Here is a 17,967-nt window from a genome sequence, read left to right as displayed (position 1 = left end):
ATATTCATTAAATAACTTTGTATTTTCGATGAGAAGTTTGACTAGCTTATAATGTATTTTCTAAACACACATGAATCTATTTATTTTCATGACATGCATGAATCTGTTATTTATTTTTTATTATTTTATTAACTAACACGTTTTAGTTTAATTTATTTTAAAGCCAAAAATTAACTTACATATTCGATTGATATATGTTTGCACAAACCTAAATTATATATGACGTTAATTAAATAATGTACCACTCTTTCATCCACTTAAAACATAAATGAAGCTACGGTGGTCAACATTTTTCAAAGTTTTAATGAGGCTATTCAAACTACTTACGAAAAGAATTGTACAATTTCATTGAATCTATAATCTAATTTAAATAACACAAATTCTTGCGTGCTTCCGGGAGCACCGTGCTCCCGAGTCAAATCTGACCCGGATTCGTAACGATAGAATATTTATTAAACGGCATAGAGCATTTACCAATTGAGCAATTAGCTCAGTTGGTTTGGACGCATTCCTATATTTTCGAGGTTGCGTGTTCGATTCTTACCCTTCAGCGCATTTCCACTTTCTTCTTCTTTTCTTAGTTTCTTATCATTCTTTACATAATTTCTTTCTTAATTCAGTGCATTTCAACTTCCTGTTCTTCTTTTCTTAGTTTCTTTTCCTTTACATAGTTTCTTTCTTAGTTTCTTTTCCTTCTTTTCTTAGTTTCTTTCTTAATTTTTTTTATTTTCCATTTTTTTTATTAAATGATACTATTATATTTTTATTTGAATTACACTTTTAATTATGTATAACAATACTAATTCTATTATTAAATTATACTATTTAATCCTATAATGATACTATTGTTGTTAGTAGATTACACTATCTATATTATTTAATCTCCAGTTTTTCCTCTTGTTCTTGCTTCCCGAGAGAGAAAGGAAAGAAGCGTTTTTGCCTATGAGATGATTCGCTCGATAACAGGTGGAAAGGGAATGAAAGGCTGGAGCTCGATGGAAAGGGAATGAAAAGTTGGAAAGGGAGTGAAAATTAAGCTAGAAAGGCAGTGAAAAGCTGTAAAGGGGCCTCGGGCGAACAGGTGCAACGGGCGAGTCTCGGCAGCGCTGGCGAGTGATTGCCAGCTCTGGTGGCTTTGCGAGTGATTGTCAGCGCTGGCGGCCTTGCGCGTGATTGCCAGCTCTGGAGACGTAGGCAGCTCTGGCAGCCTTGCGAGCGATTGCCAGCTCTGGCGACGTAGGTGAGTGATTGCCAGCTCTGTTGGTCTTGTAAGCTCTGGCGGTCTTGTCAGCTCTGGCAATGAAAATCTACTCTGGCGAGTGACCAGGTCAGATTTGACCCGGGAGCACGCAAGAATGCCTCTTTAAATATCTCTAATTTTGTTAAATTTTATTTTGAATTTGAAAATATCACAACCACTTTCTTCGTGACCTGTGTGAACATGGATGGCATGGATAATATTGGACATATTACTTTTTTATGGATTTCTTAAAGCATTCAAAAGTTATCTATAGTGATTGTATTAATTTTGTATTTTTTTAAACTACACTTTATTAAATATAATTAATTTATATTTATTAAATATAATTAATTTATAATATTTTATATTTATTAACTAAAAATAAAGAATCAAAATTTTTAGAATATGTTACATATATTAAATAAAAATAAATTCATATAAATCAAATTGTCACCTCTTCTACAATTGCTACAATTGAAGTATATATTTTTTCTTGCTCACTAATATATATGAATAACGACTTACGTTTAGTGCTCGCCAACATAATTTAAAAATGTATTGTATACTTTTGATACTTTTTTGTGGATTTCTTAATGCATTCAAAAGTTATCTCTTAATATAGTGATTGTATTAGTTTTGTATTTTTTAATATCGTAACTTGACGAAAACAAACTATACTTTATTAAAGATAATTAATTTATAATTTTTTATATTTATTAAATATAATTAATTCATAATTTTTTATATTTATTAACTAAAAATAAAGAGTCAATTTTTTTAAAATATGTTATGTATATTATATAAAAATAATTCGTGTAAATCAAATTGTCACCTCTTTTACAATTGCTACAATTGAAGTATATAATTTTCTTGCTCGCTAATATATATGAATAACGACTTACGTTTAGTGATCGCCAACATAATTTAAAAACACAAAATCTTCTATACACCCGAGATATTAGTGTCATTTCGATATAGTGATAGTGTCATTTAGTGTTAGTGTAATTTCAATATAATGTTAGTGTCATTTTGAAATAGTGTTATTTATATAACATGATAGTGTCATTTGTAAAACAAAATAATGTTAGTGTAGTGTCATTTACACCCGGGTGTATGGTACACCTGGGTGTACGGTACACCCGGGTGTACAAGAGACCACCTCATTTAAAAATGTATTGAATACTTTTGATACTCCCTCAGTCCACAAAAGAACTTCCTAGGAGGGACTGGCACGAATTTTAAGAAAATAGTTTGTTGAGTGTATTTAAAGTGGAGAAAAAGTTGTTGAGTGTATTGAAAATGGTGAAAAGTTATTTTAATTAGTATTTGGAGTGGTGGGGTATAGTCCACAAAAAGATAGAAAATTCTTTTGTGGACGTCCCAAAAAGGAAAAATAGGAAGTTCTTTCATGAACGGATGGAGTACTTTTTTGTGGATTTCTTAATGCATTCAAAAGTTATCTCTTAATATAGTGATTGTATTAGTTTTGTATTTTTTTAATATCGTAACTTAATGTACAATGGAGAAACGTTTTAAGGACATAATTAGTGAAAATTGGAGGTTGTCACCCTTGATACGACTATGCCGCACTTGCACGACATATAGAATTCATAGGCGGCAACTTCTAATTTTCACTAATTATGTCTTTATTACGTTGAATAATGGTGATTAGAGGTTTTAAAATAGTTAAAAAAAATTGGAACGAGCATGCCGCCCGTGATTATAAGCTTGCCGCATGCTCAAAATCTCTCCAATTAATATTAATTTGTTATTATTTGTTTGTAGATGGATCAATTCCCTAAGAACGTTATTGTGAGGTACGCGGGTGCATTCGAGGGTTGCAAGTACGTCGGAGGGGATAGAATGGTGGTTACAGTTCTGACGGTCGATATTCTGACCTTGTTGTATCTCGTTAACCACCACATGCTGGCGGAATGACGATCATCATCCTATGAGCACTTTTATTTATCAAAGAATTGGCTTAGTGGGGGGAAAAAACATCGAATTGAAGATAATGAGGATGTGAGAAACTTGTTCATTGCACAAACAAATCATGTTGTGTATATTGATCACGACAGTGTTGATGTGGATCGTGTTGTCGAAGAGCCAGTTCAAGACGTCTATGTCCCTTCGTTTGATTATGGACAATCTTCATATCAACTTGACGAATGATTGGAATCAATTTAGAGGTATGAGAGTATGAATTGGTTGGCTGATGACGAAGGGCCATCTTCGCAGCAGACAACCCAAGGATTAGAATCAATTCATATGTATGGTGGTATGAATTGGTTTGGTGATGATCAATGGCAGACCGCGTCTCAGGCCAGGGCAAACAGGGATCAATCACCGACTTATACACAAGGATTAGAATCAATTCATATGTATGGTGGTATGAATTGGTTTGGTGATGATCAATGGCAGACCGCGTCTCAGGCCAGGGCAAACAGGGATCAATCACCGACTTATACACAAGGTGAAGCCGCACAGTGTTACCAGTCAGAGATACCCCTGCACGATAATGTAGAAGAGACTGAAGAGACGCCTGATCAAGAGACGGAAAAGGTACTACGTGAGGAAAGAACAGATTCAGAAGCCACCGAAGAATTATCCGATGAAGAACGAATCAGATTTACTAGGATTGACTTTGCAGGTTGGGTGCATGAAGAAGGTGGGCTGCCCCACTTAGTGTCCTTGATAAATGCTAAGGCACGGGCCAGTCGAACAAACCGCGTAAATGGTGGTGATAACGACGATGATGATGATGAGCAGCACTATCCCAATCAATTAACCAATTGGATGGTTCTAGTCATTCCAGTAGATGCTGCAGCCTCACTTGTCGACGTCGAATATGACCCGTCTAGAGTGACCGAACTCTACAAGAACGCATACTACTACAGCAAATATGATTTGATTGTGGTTGTCGGGTTGTGAAACATGAAGGCGGATGGAATGGCAAAAGTTAAAAAATCAGATCACAGACGCATTTACTTCAAATGCAAGCACTCGGACGAATGCCCCTTCGAGGTTCGAGCATCTAGCCAGGACGACGGATCATTTTGGGGAGTCTATAAGTTCATTGGTCAGCACACTTGCTCCCATGAGGTTGATCGTGTGATGCGGCTAAAGGCTCATGCAAATTACATGCGCAAATATTTTTCAAAAGTAATTGAAAACGACAAAATTTAAATAGGTACAAATTAATTTGAAACTAAATATTTTCAAATAACCATATGTATAAACCGAGCATGCTTTGTTTTTTATTACTACGAAACTAAATATTTCCAAATAGCTACAACTTAATTAAAATAGAATAGCTAGAAATTGAAAAGCACGATTGACGAATCCAAGACCTGTGCAAATGAAGCCATATTTTTGAAGTAGCTGAAATTTGCGTGAATTTATTTCGCCGTCACCATAATATGTAGGAAGGCTTGCCTTGCCGACTTGCCGTTTAATTGAGAGAGGATAGTGGCTTGCCTTGCCGATTTATGTCTATTTATTAGTCTTAGATTAGGGTTTGTGATTTAAAATGTTGTGGGCCCGATTTTATTTTTTTCAAAATTAAATGTGTATATTTGGTCAAAGATTGTATGAATCTTGCCGCCCCGTGAATTGATTCGGTAAAAATTAAAAGAATCACCTTGTCGTTTCCAATTGTAGATTTATTTATTATTTAAAGAAAAAATTCTTTGCCGATCGTGGATCATCTTGCCGCCCAAAATTGGAATCAATTTGGGTCAGCAAGCTCATGTATCTTGCCGGGTGTTGTTCGAAATTGACCGCTTTTAATTGTAGATTTATTTAGTATTAAAAAAAATATCGTGTCGATCGTGGATCACCTTGCCAACACAAATTGATTTCAATTTGTGTCAGCAAGCTCACGTATCTTGTTGAGGCATGCTCGGATTTGATAGATTATACGTGGACAGAGGCATTGACTCCGTGAAGTAATAAAAAACATAATAATATTCGGTTGATTGCATGCTTTTCCATCCACTTTTCAGCAAAAGTTGAAATGTTGTAAGACTTTTGTCATACAAGTACGTTTCGGATGTTGACATCATCAAGGGTAATTTAGGTATTTTGGGCATAGAATCAAGTTTTTTTAAGAAGTGGAGATAGAATTAAGTTTTTGTAAGAAATGATCAAGTTTATAATTTTTGATCATAAGAAGTGGGCACTTTTGCCTATTATCACTAGAAAAAATGTGTCAATATTATTCGTTTAGGATGGAGGGGTTTTTTCAATTATTTAAAAATTAATTATTTTAAAAAGTAAATCTGATCTTAAAACTATTTCTAATTATTAATTTATTAAATTAGAAATACACATACTACACTAAACAACAACTTCCTAATTCTCATGTCGAAAAGAATTTAACCGCTTTTGGTGGGACGGATGGAGTATATAATTGTCATTCAAATATTAGAATGACTTAGAAAAAATGTGTTAATATTATTCATTATATATTTACAAAGATCTATATATTTATTCGAGCTATACAAATAATCTGTAATAATATTTAATTTTTTAAATTATAAATTTGAATAACTATAACTGTTACATTTTGAATATTAATGAGCATACATTGCAGGTACAAACAGTGTCAATAAGAAGAAGAAGAAGAAGAAGAAGAAGAATGAGCTATCATCCATAAATTGAAAGCAAGTTGAAACAAACACGCCTACATTAATAAAAGCTATTGATATGACCTTTTGTTAGGGGTGAGCAATCGGTCGGTTCGGTTGAAAATCGATCCGAACTCCTAAAACCAAATCATCCAAACTTTTAAAAAATGTCAATCGATCCGAACCAAAATTCTCCTTCCAACCGATCCGATCCAATCCATACTTAAACTTCGGTTTCGGTTTGGTTTTCGGTTTATCCAAACTTTGATATAATATTTAAATTTTTAATTTTAGAAACGTATTTCCTATCAATGAGAATTTTGTAACAAAATAAGTTAAACCAACCTTAACTCAAATATTAACCATAAATATAAAATTTACCTATCCATTGACCAATTTCAATTATGATAAAATTGTAACTATATATATACATATATATATATATATATATTATAACTTATTAAATTAAAAAACTTCGGTCGGTTCGGTTTCATCCAAATTTTTTATACACAAAACCGATCCAACCAAAAAAAATTCGATTTTTCTAAAATTAGAACCGATCCAAAACCAAAATAATTCAAAACCGAACCAAACTGACCAAATATCAATGGTTCGATTCGGTTATTTGGATCCGGTTCGGTTTTGCTCACCCCTACCTTTTGTGTCCGACCATAGTTAGGTTATAAAAAATTACTATATTTTTAAAGAGAAAATAAATTAATTTACAAGTGGATGGTTAGATTAGGGGGTGGCAGGAAATTTCTTCCTAGTCTCATTAACTATTCCACAGGCGTACGCGTAGAGAGTATTATTGTAAAGAGTAAAGTTGAATGGAAATTAGTTAGAGAAAGAGGTACCCAAATAATATGGATCCATCGCAATACGAAGAAGGTGTGTTGCCAATCCTAAGAAGAGGAAAGGGATGGGACGAGCGTTACTATGAAATCTCTAAATTCAAAGAAAAATTGCACCAAGAAGAAGCCAGTTTGGTACATGAGGGATTGAATTGGGGATGGGTTTTTTATGAGAGAGAGCGGTATTCATATTACACATGTACAGTAGAAGCACAAGATAAGATCATAAAGCTGCTCAAACACTTGGCATCGGAGCGTCTTTCAACGGACTATCATTATATGATGCAGTTTTGGGGAGTAGTGAAAGAGGAGGGGAAGCATCACCACCTCTCTTCCTCACACCTCCCTTTTCTTGTTGGCTTTTTTCTCAGAAAGGGGGTGTGTTGGTACAGGAAGCAAAGTAGGGATGCTGTGTATGTTGTCAACATCCAAGGCGGAGATGAAGAGCAGCTTGGAGGCGTAGTAGGACGGGTGTACCGGAATAAGCGACCCGAATCCTCACCGAATTTGAGGCTCTACTCTGCCCATGAATTTCCCATGCGGGATAAAGCTGCAGCCTGCGGCTTCCACAGTTATTTGGCACTCCCTCTATTTGATTCAAACACTAATCAATGTTATGGTGTGTTGGAGCTCTTGTCTGCAGGTTTATCTATAATAAACACAGATCTACTTTCTAAATTGGATAGAGGACTACAGGTTATTATTCTATCTCAACGAATCCTACCTACAATATATCCAACATATACATGCCATGTTAAATAATCACTTTATCATTTCCATTCAGATTGCAGACTTGAGGTCCACTCACAATTGCACAACAAAACGGGTAAGCATATACAACATTCTTATTCTGGCCACCTGTTATTATATTATTCATAGATCATGCATTTTGTCATGTTTTAATGAATGACTAGTTTTGTATCAAGGGTAGTCCTATTCATACGTAGTAATGTAGTATTATATAGTATGTATACTACATAATATCATTATAATTTAACTCTAAGGGTGCGTTCACTTTGATGGATGGAAAAATGAGGGATAACAAAAGTTTATGCCTTTAAATGACTCCTTTCTTATCCCACATTTTACACAAAAGAGAAGTTCACAATTTTTTCTTCCTTACTTCCATTTCAAGGAGGGATAATATTATCTCATCCTTGAAGTGAAAATAAAGAAGGAAAAATGGTATGTGGGATAAGAAAAGAGTCATTTAAAGGCATAAAATTTTATTATCCCTCCATTTAGAGGGATAAAAAGCAAACACACCCTAAATATATTGTGGCAACCATTCGGATGCCACACAGTGTATTTAGAATTTTTTTTAAAAAAACTTACATACATTTTGTGCCTCCCATTTCCTTCTGGAGGACGTTAATTTGCATAACTAATAAGATGTGTGATTGAATATTTTTATCCTTAAAATTCAAAATTTTCAAATTTGATCCTATCAATGAGATCCAAATCAAGAAAAACTAGCTAAAATGATTGAAATAATCAAAGATTTTGAGATATCACAAAATTTTAATCCATCAAAATAAATAAGGAATTAACCTTATTATTTTTTTTTATCTATCAAGAGTACTAATCCGCAAAAGTAAACATCCCTTAACTGATTATTTTACTATGCATTTGGAATTTTTTTTATCTCACATATTCTTTTAGTGAAAAATAATTTAATTCTTAAAAACGTAAATATAGTCATTATTGGAACAAAAAATATTGAAGAAATTGAGGTAAAAAAAAAAAAAAAAACATTGTGTGCACACTTACTCAACCTTATGCCGCTAAACTTGGATTGATTTTTAATAACCTATTCTTTTTAGCAAATTGAGGTAAAATTAAAAAAAAAATTGAAGAAATTGATTTTTAACAAAGAAAAACGAAAATAAAATATTTTAAAATTTTAATAAACTATTCGTTTTAAATTCATTTTTAATAATTTTTATACCATATTAAAGATCTTCTGACGAACTTAAACTTAAGACGATGCACATTGAATATTTTTTTATAAATTAAATTTGACAACGTTCAAATAGTAAAAGAATTGATGGGAGAAGAGAGAAAAATGGAGGGAGAAAACTCCTCTACTATATACTACTAGCACACGCCCACTCGTGCGATGCACGATCAATATCGAAACTGAACGATATTTTAAATAAATAAATATGCATATTATTGTTGGGAACCTTGTGGAATATCATAATCCTTGTTTTGATAATACCAAAATCCATAGGTCTTAATTGTAATAGACTAGAACTAGTTGAACTCAAGTGTTAGAGTTTGTTTCTAGTTTAGCTTGCGGTTCTGAAGACTAAAGACTGAAGGACGAAGGACTGAAGACTGAAGACTGAAGATACCAACTGAAGTATCAGTTGAAGAATCAGTTCGGAATTGATTACTTAATGCGTGCCGCGTGGACTCATCGGACTGATACTAAAGTCAAGTATCAGTTAAACATTCTTCCAACGTTCAAAGGAAGCCACGTACTCCAAAAGTACAACCGCATTAAATGCAGAGATCTCAGGATCATCCCTCTCTGCAGAGGTCATTCCTATTTGGTGGCTACTTTATCAGAGACGTCACATCTCCTGCTCTTCAACATAGTCGTTCCCACCAAACAAGGAACCTCGAAGATTGAAGCCTCAGCCCAAATTCGAAAAGCTCTCCAACGGAAGAAATCTTGAAGACGTTCTCCGCCAACGGATCTATTCAAGACCTCTCCTATAAATAGCGCTCGAGGATCACTTCAATCTTCACCGATTCAACAACATAAGCTGAAACTATGCCAAAATAGTTTCTCAGCCAAAAGCTTAACCTCCCCAAGCTTGAATCGAAGAAGAGAATTCCAAAGTCAAAAATTAGTTACTACTGATTACACACATTCTCTTAGACCTTAGGCAAACCTCTGTTTACCCAGAAGCCTAGGTCAAACTTGCTCCAAAGAACTTGTTCTTTGAAGTATAGTTGGCAAGTTTTCAAACCTTCTTTCGAGAGATAGAATCGAGTGTTTGAGTGAATAGGAGTTCAGGAAGGTACTCTGACTCCGTGAGATCCTAGCGCGGGTTGTGCAAGGAGTGAGAAATCCAACGCGAGTGAAGTGTTGGTACTGAAGAGTGGAATCTTCAGTGGTACGGTTGTGTGCACCCGGCAAGCACACGGTTCGGTTTGCAGTGCACCAGTTAAGCACTTGCGGAGTGGATTATTGGTCTGATCAACCGACCATGGATGTAGGAAGTGTTTTTCGAACCACTTAAAAGTCTCTGTGTTATTTATAGCTTTCAGTTTTACATTCTTACTTGTGTTCTTTCATTTGATAAACTGAATATTGATTAACTGCAAAGAGAAACCTAAGACTAACAACGTGCTCAACCGAGGCTATTACGAAACAAAGTTATTTTTGCTGCGTATGATATCAGTCTGACTGATCTATCCTCTGATAGTCAGGAAGAGTGATATCATCTCTGTTTTAGCAAACTCGACTGAAGCCTTACGTGCATCAGTTAAGTTCCAGTACCTTAACTGATAACTCCTTACTGAAGAGTTTTTCAGTATCAGTCGTCAACCATGTTCGGTCAAAACTCATTTCAGTTAACAGGGGTCTTAGTTGCTTGTAAACTTTCGTTTTGATCTCTATCTTGAGATCCCTCTGTCTTAGAGGAAAGAAAAATAGCTCATAGGTGTATCCCCCCCTCACTCCATACACCTATTCGAGACCCTCCGGACCTAACAATTGGTATCAGAGCAGGTTGTTCGCAAGAACACTCTATTTCTGATTAGGTTCTAATTGAACTAGATCATTTTTCTTAGAGGTCTCGAAAAACTTTTCTCTTTCAAATAGTGTCTGCTATTTGCTCTATCTGTTGTTATCTGTTCTCTCTTTTTGATGGAGACTAACCACAACAGATTATCCTCTCTACCTATGTTTAGTATTGAAAAATACGACATATGGAAGTTTCGGCTTGAAAGCTTCCTCACCGCCCAACATTGCCGAATGTGGGAAGTCATCACCAACAGACCAATCACCATCACCGAAATCGTTAAAAGAGTTCCCGTTGATCCAAATCAGGATCCATACGATGAGGTCTAGATCAAGCAAAATGCACACTTCACCACAGAAGAAAGGAAGCAAGATGAGCTAGACAACCTCGCCAAAAGCATCATCTCCGGCACAGTTCCTGACAAGCATGTCACCAAGATCATCAAGTGCGGAACTGCAAAGGAGATGTGGGACATTCTTGAAAGAATGTGCATAGGTTCCGAGGAAATCAAGGAGAACAAGCTGTCTATCGCTTGCCAGAAGTTCGACTCCTTCCTCATGCTCAAGAATGAATTTGTCGACGAGATGGAACTCAGATTCAATCAAATCCTGAATGAAGTTCAATCCATCTCGAAGGACAAGTATACTCAACGAGAAATCAACCTGAAGATTCTTCGAGCACTGCCACGAGGAGAATGGCAGATCTACTCAGTCGCTCATCAGAATAAGCCTGGATTCAGCCAGCTCCCGACAAACAAGCTTTTCTCTAATCTCTTGGCAAATGAGTTCGACATCCAGAGAAATCTTGGAATCAAGAAGACTGAAGGATCAGACGAAGATGGTCCATCAACCTCAAGAGGAGCAGCACTGAAAGCTTCAGCGAGAGAAAGCAAGAAGCAAACGAAGGAACCAACGGAACTCAAGCCCGAGGACTTCTTCAGTCAATATGCTTTGTTGACTGAAAGATTCAACAAGATGGAGTCCAAATTCCGCAAGTACAGAAGGTTCCACAAGAAGCACTACAAATGAAAGGAAATAGAAAGCAACTCCAGACATTCCACTGATCGAAGCGGAGAAAGAGAGTCAGCCGCTTACGACATCAAAGATATGGAATGCTTTGGATGCAGAAAGAAAGGGCACTTTCGAAATGAATGTCCTGAACTGACTCAATCTGAGTACGAAGAGCTGAAAGCTAAGAAGGATCGCAGTTATGCGAAGAAGAAAGCGATGGTTGCTGACGATGTTGAATCTTCCAAAGACACATCAGAATCATCCGACTTCAACTCTACCAGCTCAGATGATGAGAGCCAAGCCCTGATGGCCAATGAAACTGAAAGCGTGGCCGACAACAGCTACGATAATGGAATGAATAGCTCAGAGGTAATCTCTCATTCAAAGACTCCTTATACTGATAACTTCCTGATGTTTTCAGGAGATCACTCAGAATCTGAAGAAGGCTCAGCCGATGAAACTGGCGAGTTTGATCAGCTCATGACTGATCACTGTCAGTTGAGGAAATTGTTCGAAGATCTCCTCAAGCAGAATCAGAAAATGGAAAAGGAGATCAATGATGAACGAGCCAAGAATCAGACAATCATCTACTTTCCGAATGAAACTTATCTTGATCAGCTGATCATGGAGAATAGTCGACTGGAAGAAAAGCTCAGAATCTCCAACTAAGAATGTGACAGAGCATCTCATGAAATCAAGAGGCTCAATCACAAACTGGAAGAAACAGTCAAGGACTGCATGATGAAGTCTCCCATGATGAGCAACTTTCCATCAAAAAGCCTCGTTGAAAGCATTGGAGGAAAGGTTGCAGCTGATAAAGGAAAGAATATCATGATCAATGCAAAGGATGATACTTCTGAAAACAACACATCAGAAGAATCAAGAGGTTATGATATGGATGAAGTTCGCAAACGCAAACTGATGGCAAACAAATGTTCCTCCTCCACGAAGCTACAGACGAGCAAAGGAGGCCCCCAACCAGATCATCCTACTGAGAAGACTGGAAAGCATATTTCAGTCAAAGATCGGGGAAGGAACATCAGGAACCAAGAAGAATCTTCCTCACCAGTCCAGGGGGAAGAAAAACAACATCAGTCAGAAACTAAAATCAGTTCAGTTTCAGAAAGAACAACATCCATGGAGACAAAGCAATGATAGGTCCAGACGAACCAAACGCCATCCACGACGACAAGCGACTGGACATCAGATGACTCATGTCCTACGACATCAGTCAAGTCTCCATCAGTCTGGAATGACTCGAGTATCTCAAGGAAGATACTTCGTCGAGCAAAGAAGACCTCAACAATTCATCAGACAAAACTCCTACAAGAGTGAGGCCTTCAAAAGGAAAGCTCAACAGAAGAATGCTCATGTGCCAACTGAAGCGCCAACTACTTCAGTCAGACGACCAGCAAAGCGCAAGAGATCAGCAAGACCAGTTCTGAAGCAGATATGGGTTTCGAAGGGAACTCGAGCTAACATTGAAGGACCCAAATCTTGATTGGGTACCAAAATTAACTCTTCCTTGCAGGTCAAAAACAGGAAACATAAAAAGAAGGAAGAAGTTAAAGCTTCAATCAGAACATGGTATCTGGATAGCGGCTGCTCGAAGCACATGACGGGCTACAAAGAATATCTAACTCAGTATGTTGAGAAAGTTGGATCCAAAGTTGCATTCGGAGACAACTCAATCGGAGAAACAAAAGGCTATGGTGTGTTCGACATGGGTAACGCCAGTATCAGTAATGTTAGCTTTGTTTCTGGTCTTAAACATAATCTGTTGTCTGTGAGTCAATTTTGTGACAGCGGTTTCACAGTGAAAATCAAAAAGGATGAATTCACTGTTAGAAACAATTAAAGAAAGGTGGTTCTGAAAGGATTCAGACAAGGAAGTCTCTACGTCGTCTCATCGGAAGACAGCCCTCCAGAAACGTGTCTCATCAGCAACAGCAGCTCGGAGCTCAACTGGCCGTGGCACAGGAGACTCAACCACCTCAACTTCAAGACGATCAACAAGCTTGCTAAACATCAACTGGTAGAAGGTATGCCTTCTATTGTGTTCCAGAAGAAGCAAGAATGTGAAGCATGTCAAAGAGGAAAGCAGACAAGGACGTCATTCAAGTCAAAGTCATGCAATATCAAGACCAAGCACAGCAAAATGATTCCTCGTGGAGGGGAGTTCATCGTGTTTCCCCTGTGGAGGGGTCGCACACGACGTTTCAGGCTTAGGGTTCTGGTGCTTTGGGACTTCCTCATTACGAGCAAATTCTCCGACCTGCTGCCACTGTTTTCCACCAACAACATTGCTCTTATTCTGCTGGGTGACACCTATTTTCTCCTTTTCAGCATCCTGATCCGGGCGAGTGTTCTCAGCCTTAGCAGAATTCCTACGGCATTTGTCAATCGAATGACCTGTAATTTTACAACAAGAACAGTAAAATGGTAAATTCTCATAAGTAAATTCCACATGGAAAGAAAAAGATCCACTGTCAATTAAAAGAGTAGTCGGTAAAGTCTTCGACATGTCCAATTCAATGAAAAGCCTAGCAAACTGTCCGAAATCCCGCCGAATTGAAGCTCCATCAATCCTTAATGGGTGCCTGAAATAACGTCCCATTCTGGCAAGAATCTCTGCATGCCAGTACTCAATGGGGATATAATGAATACGAACCCAGACGTTGGCCAAAGCAGAATGCTCCTTAAAAGGATCGAAGTTCTTCGCCCATTCCCGAAGACGTATATGGCCAAACGAGAGCTCCCAAACATGTTTACTTTAACTTTCAACTTATCCTCCGCGATCTTGAAAGCCATGGTGTAATATCCTTTCCCGAGTGGAATAATATGCCGGTCCTTCTCGGTCTTCCAAACCTTTTGCAGCTCAGCCTTAACCAACATAGCTGGTTTAGGTTTTTCACCCTTTCGGAGTAATATTCTTCCAGTGACAGCATGGGCAAATTTCGTGGCCACCTCCTTCTCGTAAAGTTCTTGAGGCACCTTAAACAAAAACTGCTCTTCTTCCTTCATCGGACGATAGGTATGGAAGCGATGAGCAGCCACGTCCGACTGACGGGGCAGACGGTTCATCGTAATATCAACGTAAGATGTAGAAATATTCGGACCATTTGGAACCACAACACGAGTGTTCTCAACAGCATGGCAAAGAGTATCAGTATTTTCAATGTTCCCGGAGGGATTACCAGAAAGAAGACCAGTAGTGATCAAAAAACATCCTCCGACGTAACCAAAGGCGGTACAAGTTCAAAGCAAAGAGGCCTCTTCGTGAGAATGTGGAGAGTGCAAAGCAAAGTTGTTCGAGATAGGAGGCAAGTTCAGGGCGCTCCTATCAGAGGAACACGGCGAGTGACGTTCGCCGGACTCCATAAGCGGCGGCAATCAGGCGAGACGAGCGGCTAGGGTTAGGGTTAGGGTTTTCGCTTGATAGAGAGACGGCATGCTTCTTTCTCCTCCAAAGTAATTCGACAATTATTTGAAAAAAAAATCATATATATAATTTAAATATAAATAAATATAAATGTAAATATAAATCTAAATAAAAAAATTATCCACGACATAATTTCAATAAAAAAAACATGAATTTGAAAATATATAAATTTTCAATTTTGTATTTTCAATTACCAACTAATTGATTTTCATTGGTAATGCGTATAAATATATAAATTCACCATCAAAAGTAAGTATAAATGAATGAGATTATATATCATATAATATTCTAAGATGTTCAAAACTATTTATTTGCATATAGTTTAATAGTATATTTTTGGAGTGTATATTTAATCATATTTATGTAGTCATTTTGTTTAAATACAAATTCTAAAATAAAGTTCCTATACAACATTCAAAGAATTGATTTTGCGAAAAGACAGGATTCGTTTTCATAATAAAAATGGTCAATTTATTAAGATTAATTTTATAATATTGAATAATAATGTTGCATTATTATTCAATAGGGGTTTCGATTTTAATAAGAAAAAATTTATCTGAAAAATAATTTTATCGGTGAGTCGTAAGTGCATACATGCCATGTAATTTGAATAAACATGACAACAATTATTTTTATATGCATCAAAATTTTTATTTGTGTATTTTACTGACAAATATTTTTTATCAATGAGTTAGCAGAAAAAATAAAGCGTTGAACGTGTCATTCATTTTCAAAAATAAAATGTGGAGTTGATTTAACTAAATTTGAATAGACATGCTACTACAAAATTAAATTCTTCAATTTACTTTTATTTTATATTTTAAAGAGAATCAATAATGATTCTCCAATTAATGATTTTTCAATTAATCATTTTTTTTTGTGCTTAATAGACAAGTAATTGTCAATCTAATATTAAATTCAATTAAGAAGTAATAACAACAAGTATGTTAATATAAATAAATATAAAAATTTCATATAAAAACATACTAAAAATTTAATAAATCTAATCGTATTTGAAAATCTATTTTAATATATATATATATATATATTTATTTATATTAATATAAAATTCACTTAAAAGAATTATGTTTAACCTAAAGAGTTATAAAATGAATAAATATAAGTTTCATCTTTTTAGTTACATTAAATTGTTATAATAAAAGATATAAATAGAAATTATGAAAAATGAATAAAGGAGAAAGAAACGTATAACTAAAAGAAATTAGAAAAGAGAAATGAGAGATAAAAGATGAGAGAGAAAAAAAATAATTTTGTAACTTTAATTGATAATAACTTATTTGTTTTAAATTTATTTTTTATAATTTTTATATCAAATTAAAGATCTTTTCGTTATCTTTAATTTAACATCTATGTTGAATATCTTTTTATTTATCAAAATTGACTATTTTTATAAAAGAATCAAAACAAAAAAAAAAGTAAGGAGAGAGAAATTTTAGTGATAAAAAGTAGCCATTGTACTTCTCTTTTATATAATATATAAATGTGATTGCAAATCAATTACTAGTAAGAAACTCTTTTCAAATAAAAAATTGCAAATAACAAACTCCCTTTGTTAATATTTTAATACTTATATAATATATAGATGTGATTGCAATTATTTAAATTTAAGAATACTTTAAGAATTTGAGTGTTAAATTATTTTTTGAACACTTCAATTTTTCAACTTAATTCAATTTAAATTTCAAAGTTCATTTTAACTCAATTTTAATTTCAGAATTGTTAAATTAAGAATTCCAGAGGAATTTTTTGACTTCAAATCATAACTGGAATTTAAAATGGAATTAATTAAAACTGGAATGAGAAGAGAACTAGAATTTAAAATGGAAGTTAAAACCTGTAATCCTTAAACATGCACACTGATTTCGAAAATTTAAAGGGTACTGCACACTGTTTAAGCATGCACAATAGATCTAGAAAACTCTTGACCAAATAATGTAAAGTAGAGGGGTGTTTAATTAATCAGACGTGTTAATTTAAGGGTTAGTTGCGTGTAATATCACAAACTTTGCTTAAAATCCATTTTGCCCACAAACTTTAAAAAATCTACAAATTATCAAATACTTTCAAAACTGTTCAAACTTCCTATCTCAACTTTTATGATAATTACAAACATACCTTACATTCATATAAAATTATAAAAACACCCTCATATCTGTTCAATATTTGTACAAAATAATAAAAGAACTCCAACATGATATTATTCAAACAAAATTACTCTTATGAGTTTTATATAATTATAAAGCTATAATAAAATCACAAAATAAGGTTCAACATGCTTCTGTATCACTTCAATATTAACTTTAGGATGTGTTTTTGATAAAACTCAATACTCGTGATAATGTCATGAATATTATTTCCTATCTTTCATGTTGTAGAGCCTCTCTATAATAGCTTCATTATTACAATAACATTTATAAGTATATTCTGAGAGAGAACTCATAATTGGCAAAAAAAAAAAAAAATAGGACCTAATTCCGTGTAAACACTGAAAAATAAAAAATAAAGAATATAGTACTAGCAAGAACTCATAATATACATATGTAAAAATTATTATATTATATTATTCCGTGTTAAAAATTAGAATAGAAACTATACTTTTTATTAATATATGTGAAATGACAAAAATACCCCTAGAAATTTTAAAAAATTCCAGGGGTGTCCAATGACCCCACTGCCCCCCTCTGGCTCCGCCAATGCCTGTATGCATTACATTTCGGATTATTGTCCGTATCTATAATTTTTCTTTGAAGTTTCTTCCCACGTAGGATTCATTGTTAAATAAATTAAATATAATATAATTCCTCAATAAAAATCTACGCTAATACGATTTTAGGTGAGAGCGTGAGAGAGTGTGATGTGTATGTTTTATAATTATAAAATAACAAATTCATTAGAGTATTTTGATATATAAGTTCAAAAGGTGAGGTTATTGTGTAATTTATTTTGTGAAGGGGTCAATTCTTAATATTTCAGATTTAATGGGGTCAGTTTTGAATAATTAATAATTAAATCAT

At 34.9% G+C, this 17,967-nt stretch overlaps 2 protein-coding genes across 5 annotated transcripts in view; one reads left to right on the top strand and one right to left on the bottom strand.

Moving 5' to 3' along the window:
- Positions 1–17,967, bottom strand: part of LOC131016446 (uncharacterized) — a 32,790-nt gene that overhangs the window by 8,588 nt on the left and 6,235 nt on the right. The gene's annotated exons all lie outside the window — the stretch shown is intronic.
- LOC131016445 (protein NLP6-like) overlaps positions 1–17,967 on the top strand; it is a 39,180-nt gene that overhangs the window by 17,979 nt on the left and 3,234 nt on the right. For 2 of the 4 annotated variants that reach the window (XM_057945137.1, XM_057945135.1), the window contains exon 2: positions 7,507–7,548. The exons of 1 other annotated variant lie outside the window; for it this stretch is intronic. In XM_057945137.1, the coding sequence (XP_057801120.1) occupies positions 7,507–7,548 (42 nt within the window). Of the gene's footprint in view, positions 1–6,682; positions 7,419–7,506; positions 7,549–17,967 lie in introns of those variants that run through there. One more of the 4 variants, XM_057945136.1, reaches the window with a different exon arrangement.

This window comes from Salvia miltiorrhiza, chromosome 3, assembly GCF_028751815.1.
Source record: "Salvia miltiorrhiza cultivar Shanhuang (shh) chromosome 3, IMPLAD_Smil_shh, whole genome shotgun sequence".
Classification (NCBI taxonomy): Eukaryota; Viridiplantae; Streptophyta; class Magnoliopsida; order Lamiales; family Lamiaceae; genus Salvia; species Salvia miltiorrhiza.
Note: the sequence above shows the minus strand (reverse complement) of the source record. Positions and strands in the feature narration are given on the sequence as shown.